The 9,072-nt window shown below is 45.0% G+C and overlaps 1 protein-coding gene across 2 annotated transcripts; it reads left to right on the top strand.

Annotated features, from left to right (window-relative positions):
* Positions 1–2,024: 2,024 nt before the first annotated feature.
* SMIM23 (small integral membrane protein 23) lies at positions 2,025–8,536 on the top strand. Of its 2 annotated transcripts, none has more exons than XM_029941939.1 (4): positions 2,025–2,205; positions 7,590–7,641; positions 7,842–7,909; positions 8,188–8,536. In XM_029941939.1, exons 1-4 carry the CDS (start codon positions 2,116–2,118, stop codon positions 8,398–8,400), a joined length of 423 nt encoding a protein of 140 aa, XP_029797799.1. In that variant the 5' UTR covers positions 2,025–2,115; the 3' UTR covers positions 8,401–8,536. The 2 variants fall into 2 exon arrangements, with proteins under 2 accessions (XP_029797799.1, XP_029797798.1); XM_029941938.1 differs by having other exon boundaries at positions 7,818–7,909.
* The last annotated feature ends 536 nt before the right edge of the window (positions 8,537–9,072 follow it).

Genomic DNA, 9,072 nt, shown 5'->3' with positions numbered 1-9,072 from the left:
AACCTTGATCTCAACCTCACATCTTATATAAAATTATTAACTCCAACAGATTATGGACTGGACTGTAAGACATAAAAGTATAACTTTTTTTGTGTTTTTATTTATTCTTGAATGAGAGAGAATGAGCGCGCACATGAGTGCATGAGCGGGGAAGGGACAGAAAGAGAAGAAGACACAGAATCTGAAGCAGGCTCCAAGCTCTGAGCTGTCAGCACAGAGCTTGACATGGGGCTCAAACTCACAAACTAAGATCATGACCTGAGCCAAAGTCAGACACTTAACCAACTGAGCCACCCAGGCATCCTAATGTGTTTTTAAAATAGGAGAAAATCTTCTGTTTCTAGGGCCAGGCAAAGAGTTCTTAAACTTTACCAAAAAAAACAAAAAACAAAAAACAAAAAAACAACAACAAATTGGACTTCATTAAAATTAACTTTGTCTCTGCCGAAATCCATGTGAAGAGGATAGAGACAAGCTACATAAAAAAAAAAAAATTAAATAAATAAATAAAATAAAAAGAGACAAGCTACATACTGGGAGAAAATATTTATAAGCATGTATTCAAAAAGGACTAATATCTAGAACAAAGAACTCTTGGGGCACCTGGATGGCTCAGTTAGTTAAGTATCTGACTCCTGATTTTGGCTCAGGTTATAATCTCATGGGTTGCTGACAAGGCAGAACCTGCTTAGGATTTTCTCTCTCTCTCTCTCTCTCTCTCTCTCTCTCTCTCTCTCTCTCTATCTCAATAAAAAAAAACAAACTCAAAACCCAAGTGTAAAAAAACTAATCCAGTTAGAAAATGGGCAGAAGACATGAACAGCTATTTCCCTGAAGAGGAGATACAGATGACAAATAAGCACATGGTAAAAGTTCAATATCATTAACTAGCAGGAAAATGCAAATTAAAACAACAATGAGATATCACTATATACCTACCAAAACTTCTAAAAAAAAAAATGAAAACACCAAGTTACTGGCGAGGATGAGGAGAAACTGCATTGCTCATACCTTGCTAATAAGAATATGAAATGGTACAACCATTCTAGAAAACAGTTTGACAGTTTCTTACAAAACTATTAAGCATAAAACTTAGCAATTTCCATCTTGGGCATCCCAGAGAAATGAAAACTTAGGTTGACACAAAAACTATAAGAATGTCCACATCAGCTTATTGGTAAGAGCCAGTAAATAGAAATAGCCCAGATGTCCCTTCAGTGGGTGAATGGTTAAACACATACACGCCATGGAATGCAATAGGGCAATAAAAAGGAACTCACTACTGATACGTTCAACAATCTGGATGTATCTCCAAAGAACTATGGTAAGTACAAAAGAGCCAGCTTCCAAAGATAGCATACTATTCGATATAACAGTTTTGAAAAGACAACATTTTAGGAATGGAGGACAGATGAGAGGTTTCCAGGAAGGAAGGACGGTGGAGAAGATGGTGGGCATCAAAGGACAACATAATAATTCTTCTGGAATCTTGTAACTCTTCTGTAGTCTATAATTCTTCTGCATCTTGACTGTAGGGATGGATACACACACCTCCACCCATGACAAATATTTAGAATTAAATACACATACACGAATGAGCACAGGTAGAACTGGAGGGGTCTGAATAAGGTCAATGGCAGCATCCTGGCTGTGATCTTGTATGACAGGGGATGCACGGTGTGGCCCTAGGGGAAGACTGGGTAGAAGGTGCAGTGGGTCTCCTGTATTATTTCTTACCACTGCATGAATATTTACAACTATCTCGATAAAAATTTCAATGAAAACTTTTATTGATCTGTCTTTTAAAACTCATATGTTATTAAAAATTTGAAAATATAGATTAAAAATCTGAAAAATCATTATCCTGAAACACAATAATTTGATGCATTTTTTTCCTGGTCTTTGCTTTTTACATTTATATGGAAAAAATGGGAGAGATAGGAATAAAACTCAGGGTGGTGACACAGTGGGGGCCTTACTGCCTCCCACCTTCTATGACATCAGAACTCAGTGTTTGAGGGATGCCTGGTGACCGGAGGCCAGGAAGGAGGAGGGCGCCCCTCTGTCTGGCAGGTGGGGGTACTTGGCTCCACCCAGGCAGCCTGACCTGAGGCCATGGTGATCCAACAAGTGGGCAGCAGGGGGCGAGAGGCAGCCGAGCTTCTTGACGGGAGAAGGGGCAGTCGCTGTGAGGACAAGAAACAGGTGAGGCCAGAGCAGGTGCATGCCGCCTTCCTCCTTGTCTGGGCTCCCTTTGGCACTCCAGACAGACCGTAAGGCCCTCAAAGTCAGAAGAGGCTTCAGCCAGACTCTCCCTGGAGCCTGACCTGGTAGAACACAGCATGGGGGTGCTTGGATCCTGGTCCTTGAAGTCACTACTGACTGACTCTCTGACTTGATCCTCAGCACAGACCAGCGTAATGTGTGCTCCAGAAGGGCTGGGTTTTTCGTTTAGTTTCCTACTATATCCCTAGTGCCTACAGTGGCACTTGGTTTATTCATAGCTGAATGAATGAATGAATGAATGACCTGAAATAAATAGGATACATCGGAATCATAGAGCTCCCAGAGTATTTGTTCTTAGGGCTGAGATCCAAACCTCGTGTATAACTTTGTCAAAATGGGAAATGTTATCATTTACTCCACACAGCCTGGTGCTTCCACTCCCCCCCCCCGCCCTCTCATGACCGACAACAGTCCCGAGAGGCAGCTCTTAACAGCATCATTCGTAGATGGATAAACCGAGGCTCAGAACGGCAAAGAGGCCATATAGCCAGGATCCACCAGGATCTGAAGCCAGGTCCATCCGATCCCAAACCCTTACCCTGCACTCTGCTGCCTCCCAGGTAGAGAAGTGAGGGAGGCCTATAAAGGAAGGCTGGGAAGGTCAGCTGGCCTGATCATGCACAACATGAAAAGGGATGGGATTTTATTCTGAGATTCATAAAAGGCCATTGTTTGTTTGTTTACTGTTTGTGTAAGCCATTGAGGGATGTTAAGCTGAGCAATGGATGACTGATCTCTATATGTCTCCAAACTGTTTGTTCACTTGTTTGTTTGACATACATGATGCAATGCCTCCTTTGTGCTAGGGTCCCTGCAAGATGGGAGCCATATGGGATTCCCATCATGCTGCAGCTCTTCCTAACAAGAGTTCCACAAATGCCAAGCCCCAGGAAGGCTCTTTGAGAAAAATGCCCAAAAGAGTTCTGCCATTCAAGGAATGCCCATACTCTTGTCCCCTCTTGGAGATTTACACTGCTCACTCATATAATGAAGTTCTGCAGCAGGGAATTCATGTGTTGACCATGGCATTTCCCAGACCAATCACATACAGAGCCCTAGCTTTTGTTTTTGAAAGACCTTTCAGCATACTTCAAAATCCATTTTATAGGGCACCTGGGTGGCTCAGTAGGTTAAGTGTCCGACTTCGGCTCAGGTCATAATCTCACAGTCCATGGGTTCAAGCCCTGCGTCAGGCTCTGTGCTGACGGCTCAGAGCCTGGAGCATGCTTTGGATTCTGCATCTCCCTCTCTCTCTGCCCCTCCTCAGCTCACTCTCTGTCTTTGTCTCTCAAAATAAAATACATAACAAATTTTGTTTAAAAAATCCATTTTATAGATGAAGCAATTGAGGCTCAGAAGAAACCATTTGACTCAGGCCCCAAGGCAGCACAAGAGAAGAACTAAAACTTCATCCTGCCCCTGGTCCCCCCTTTGCTTCCAAAGAGCACAAAGTACAAACCCAGCAGCAAATGTGCTGGAGGAGACATTGTCCTGTAAAGTACATGGACTGAGGAGCTGTTAAAGAAATAGAGCATTCGGCATGAAACACTCATCAGTCCTTATAATAAATGAGATAGTTCTGTGGGTCTGTAGAAAGATTCCTAGGGAACATTGTTAAGAAACACCCCCCTAAACTTAAGTGTACAATGCAATGATATTTACGTTGAGTGTACACACCCACATATCACCCCCCTCCACTTCAAGCAATGGAACATTTCCAGTACCCCAGAAGCCTCCGTCAGGCCCTCCCAACTAGCGCCACCCATAACCATGATTTCAGATCTCTCCCATCATACTTAGAGTTTTGTGTGTTCTTGAATTTCATATGAATGGAATCAGTCAGTGTGCACCTTTATGCCTGGCTTCTTTCATTCATCAGTGTGTCTGCAAGATTCAGCTAGATTGATGCTCTGTAATTTATGTTTAAAGTTAATCATAATACTAATACAGTTGCTGATATATCTAAAAAGAACTATCTGGGGAAGAGAAAAATTATGCAAATCTTTAATCCTCTTTGTTGTGATAGCAAGTCTAAATCTTGCTTCATGAACTCAGGTGAGTAAGAAACATATTATTTCAAGTCAAATTAAATCTGACTCAGCCCACATCTAATGAGTCAAGGAAAATTCAGTGTCAGTACTGTTTGCCTTAATCCTTTGTCCTCTTTTGCTTGCCCCTGACACTGTCCCTGTCGCAGCTCACACTGTCTGTTAGGGCAGATGGCTCTGAATTCCCCAGGCTAAGGTCTGTCCAGACACACCACGAAGCCACCGAGTGTGGGCGCCAGGCCCCTCCCAGACTCAGACTATGCCTCTCTCTTCTCCCACCTCTCTAAAAGGCACCTTTCTCCTCTCCTAAGCGTGGCACACCCATCAGAATCTCCTAAATGACCGTGGGCTGACCGAACGCCACCGAAAGATGGCGTCTCCAGGCAGCTCCTTCACTCCAGCCTGCACTAAAACGCTGTGATTAGACTTCCACTTGCAGCCATAACACAGTGACTGGGGCGAAGCTAACCCTCCCATTGTAAGCAACCCCCAACCTGTGGATAGATATGAAGCAGCTATTTTCAGGGGAGGGGTCCCAGGTAGCACAAGAGTGTGATCCCTGGGAAAAGGAAAACTTACTATCTAGCCTTGCCTCTTTCCCAGGGGCTGCTGCACCGAAAGGAGCCCCAAGACTCTTTGGCAGAGGGGCTGGGATGTGCATGCCAAAGGCTAGATAGGCTGCTCTTAGCAGCTTGATGTGGTTGGGAGCAGAGCAGAGATACTGGAAACCCAGCAGTGCTGGGGGTTTGAAATGGACCATATACCTAACTGGAAAGCTAAACCAATAACATGTCTAGAAGACAGAGGAGAGAATCTTCCACAGCCTTGAGTTCAACATTTTTTAGACTGCACACAAAAGGCACAGCCAGAAAGGGAATATGTTTGATGATTTGAACTTTGTCAAAATTGAAACTGTGTATGGGATGCCCGAGTGGCTCAGTCAGTTAAGCATCCAACTTTGGCTCAGGTCATGATCCTGCAGTTTGTGGGTTCAAGATCCGCATCAGGCTCTGTGCTGCCAGCTCAGAGCCTGGAGCCGGCTTCAGATTTGATGTCTCCCTCTCTCTCTGTCCCTCCCCCTCCTTGCACTCTCCCTTCCTCTCTCTCTTTCTCTGTCTCTCTCTCTCTCTCAAAAATAAACATTAAAAAAATTGAAAGCATTTACTTTTCAAAGACACTGGTAAGAAAATGAGAAGGAAAGCCACAGACTTTGACTTTGCAGTCACAACACAAACATCTGACCAAAAACGTATATCCAAAACACAGAAAGAACTATAGTTAAAAAAAAAAAAAAAAAAACTATAACATAATAAGAAGACAATTGCTCAATTAAAAAAAAAAAAGAGCAAAGAATTTTTAACTATTAAAACTTACCCACAAAGTAAGATGTGTGACTGGCGATCAGTAAACACGTGAAAAGATGCTCAACACCTGTCATGGGCTGAATGCTTACATCCCCCAAAATTCATGTGCTGAAATCCTAACTCCCAAAGTGATGTGATTAGGAGCCGGGATCTTGGGGTGATGCTTAGGTCATGAGGGTAGAACCCTTATGCGTGGGATTAGCGAGTGCCCTTATTAAAAAAGACCCCAGAGAACTCTCTCTGCTCTCTACCACCTGAGGATAGGATGAGAAAATGGCTGCTTACCACCCAAAAGAGCGCCCTCACCAGAACCTGACCGTCCCGGCCCCCTGACCCCGAGCCTACAGCCTCTAGAACTATAAGAAACGTCTGTTGTTTATAAGCTACAGCTCTGGGGTACTTAGTTACAGGAGTGCAAACGGAATAAGACAACATTATTAATCATTGGGGAAACACATGTAAAAACTAAGTTGAGATATTACTACACAACCAGTAGAATGCCTAGAATGAAGAAGACTACTGACACAGATATGGAGCAACTGGAATTCTCACCTTGCTGGTAGAAATGTAAATCGGTACAAATCCATGGAAAACGGTTTGGTAGTTTCTTATCAAATTAAACATACACTCATCATATGACCCAATATTTGCATTTCTGCAAGCAGAGGAAGAACACACGTCCACACAAAGAGGTGTATCCAGGTGGTGTTCACAGCAGTTTTATTCATGATAGTCCGAAACTAGAAGAAGCCCAAAGTCCATCAATAGGTGAAGAAATAAATTGTACCATATTTATACAAAATACTACTACTTATCAGTAACACTGAACACAGAATCATGGAGACACCACAGAAGCATTATGTTGAGTAAAAGTAGCTTACCACGGGGGCACCTGGGTGACTCAGTGGGCTAAGCGTCCAACCTCAGCTCAGGGCATATCTCGCAGTCCTTGAGTTCCAGCCCCACGTTGGGCTCTGTGCTGACAGCTCAGAGCCTGGAGCCTGTTTCAGATCTGTGTCCCCCTCTCTCTGCCCCTCCCTCACTCACACTCTGTCTCTCTCTGTCTCTCAAAAATAAATAAACATTAAAAAAAAAAAAGTAGCTTACCACAAAAGAGTATAGACCATGAGTTTCAATTCATTTGAAGTTTTGGAAGAGCCAAAGCTACTCCATAGTGCTGGATCCCTGTGGCAGGGTGAGCGTGAGAAGGGACCAGACTACAGAGGGGCATAAGGGAACTTTCTGGGATGATGGAAATGTCCTTTCTCTTGATTGTCCAAAGGTGCAGACATGTCATAATTCATCAAACCATACATTTAAAATGTGTGCATTTTATTGTCTGTAAATTATACCACAATAAAGTTGATTCCTTTTAAAGATCATTTAGAGCAAAAATGTAAAAGCGAACCAAAGGACTGAGAAGAGAGGCGGGCCTTCTCAGCAGGTAGAAGGGAAGAAACACACCGATGGAATGTCAGGAGGCTGCCATGTTTCTGGCTTCTGCAACGTTTGGGGGCTGTGCAATAAGCAGGCATGATGTGGATAACTAGAAAGAAGTTAGCTGTAAAAACGATCTGAGGGGCACCTGAGTGGCTCAGTCAGTTAAGTGTCCGACTTTGGCTCAGGTCACGATCTCACAGTTCGTGGTTTCAAGCCCTGTGTCGGGCTCTGTGGTGACAGCTCAGAGCCTGGAGCCTGCTTCGGATTCTGTGCCTCCCTCTCTCTCTGCCCGCCCCCCCCCCATTGATGCTGTTTCTATCTCAATAATAAATAAAAACATAAAAAAATTTAAACGATCTGAGAGCACCCCAAGGCTAGCCTTCTTTGAGGGAAGCAGGGATGCCTACTGACCCCCTGAAAGTCGCCTCCTCTGTCCTCTTCTTGCCCTCAGACGCTGTTGGCATTGCTGATCTTGGTACTGTACGTGGGCACAGGAATATCAGGTGAGCATAGCGAAATCCCAGAAAGGAGGAGCTGAGTCCACACGGAGCCGGGAGGGGTGCTCTGCAGATGGCTGCAAGCCCAAGAGGCCTCCACAACCTGCCTTCTCCTGCCTCCTTCATCCACCGGGATGACCAAACGTGTTTATTTCAACTACTGCTCATTTGCCCTTGTTAAGGGGTGATGTTCGTGTCTGTCTCAGGAAGAAGTTGGGAGGTGTCAGAAAGGATCAGAGAATGTAACTACCCCCAGAATCCCGTGGCTTCCCAGGTAACATAATCAAGAAAGGTACTGAGAGGATGTCAAGCTTGGCTGAGAAACCCTGGGAAGGCTTCCCAGAGGTGTCATTGGCAAGCTGGATCTTGAAGGATAAGGAGGAGCCGGCAGGGTGGAGAAGGTGGGGATAGACACTCCAGAGAGAAACCCTGCAAACGCTCAGAAAGCTTTCTGAAACCAGTGGCCAGGCGGGGTGGGGAGACGTGGGGGGAGGTGAGGAGAGGGTCCTACCTGAAAAAGCTCAAGATGCAATTTTGATGTCTGCCTTTCAGGGATTTGAATACCAAACCCATGAACCCGTAGAAGAGCCACTAAAGGTCATCAGGACCTGGTTGAAGGAAAACTTGCATATTTTCTTGGAGAAGCTAGAAAAAGAGGTGCGAGAGCTGGAGCAGCTGGTCCGGGACCTGGAGGAGTGGCTAGATGCCCTTCTGGGAGAGGGGTGCCCGGAGGACCCCTGCTCCAACTTCAAGAGCCACTTGTGAGGGCCCAGGGCTGGACCCTGGGGAGGACGCCGAGTGGAAGCAGGGGGAAGGCTTGCCAGGGGCCCCTCTGATAAGAGCTGAGCTGTGACGCTTGAATTTCAAAGCAGGCAAGAAAATAAAATACTTGAGACCCTAAGACTTTCTCGGCACAACTGCTGGTTCCTGAACGAACGCAGTTAGGACACCAGGGCCCTGCTGAATAGCTTCCAGCGCCCCAGGACGTTGGGGCAACGGAACCGAGCCCGCCTTGGGGGCAGGACCCTCACCCACTTACCTGAGATCTGGGCAAATCCCCTAACCTCTCTGAGACAAAACTGCCTCATTAGGAAAAATCAAGGACACCAATCTGCCTCACAGCATTATGAACGTGTGTATGTAGAGTGCCGGATAAATAGTTCTTCCTTTCTGACATTCCTTTTCCTTCCTCCCTGGAACGTTGCAAGCCGATGCTGGTTCTGGAGTATGTAGTGTCAGGTGGCAACTCAACCCTCTGGCCCTGCTGCCAGGGGCTTAAATTGCCCAAAACTCAATGCAGGCCAATTTGGTGACAGCTATCAAACTCAACAAATGCACTTACCATTTGACCCAGCAATCTGCCTCTGGGATTTCTCTCCTATATGTGTGAAATGATATTTATTATATATAGCATATATATACTTGTCATATTTATAG

The sequence above is a fragment of the Suricata suricatta genome, chromosome 6, assembly GCF_006229205.1.
Source record: "Suricata suricatta isolate VVHF042 chromosome 6, meerkat_22Aug2017_6uvM2_HiC, whole genome shotgun sequence".
Taxonomy (NCBI): Eukaryota; Metazoa; Chordata; class Mammalia; order Carnivora; family Herpestidae; genus Suricata; species Suricata suricatta.
Note: the sequence above shows the minus strand (reverse complement) of the source record. Positions and strands in the feature narration are given on the sequence as shown.

Excerpts from the sequence above, each read along its gene's own strand:
- SMIM23 (XM_029941938.1), top strand. The coding sequence starts at position 2,116 with ATGGTGATCCAACAAGTGGGCAGCAGGGGGCGAGAGGCAGCCGAGCTT. Across the intron at positions 2,206-7,589 it reads GCTGTGAGGACAAGAAACAG|ACGCTGTTGGCATTGCTGAT; the intron begins GTGAGGCCAGAG and ends TCTTGCCCTCAG. Across the intron at positions 7,910-8,187 it reads AGAATCCCGTGGCTTCCCAG|GGATTTGAATACCAAACCCA; the intron begins GTAACATAATCA and ends TCTGCCTTTCAG.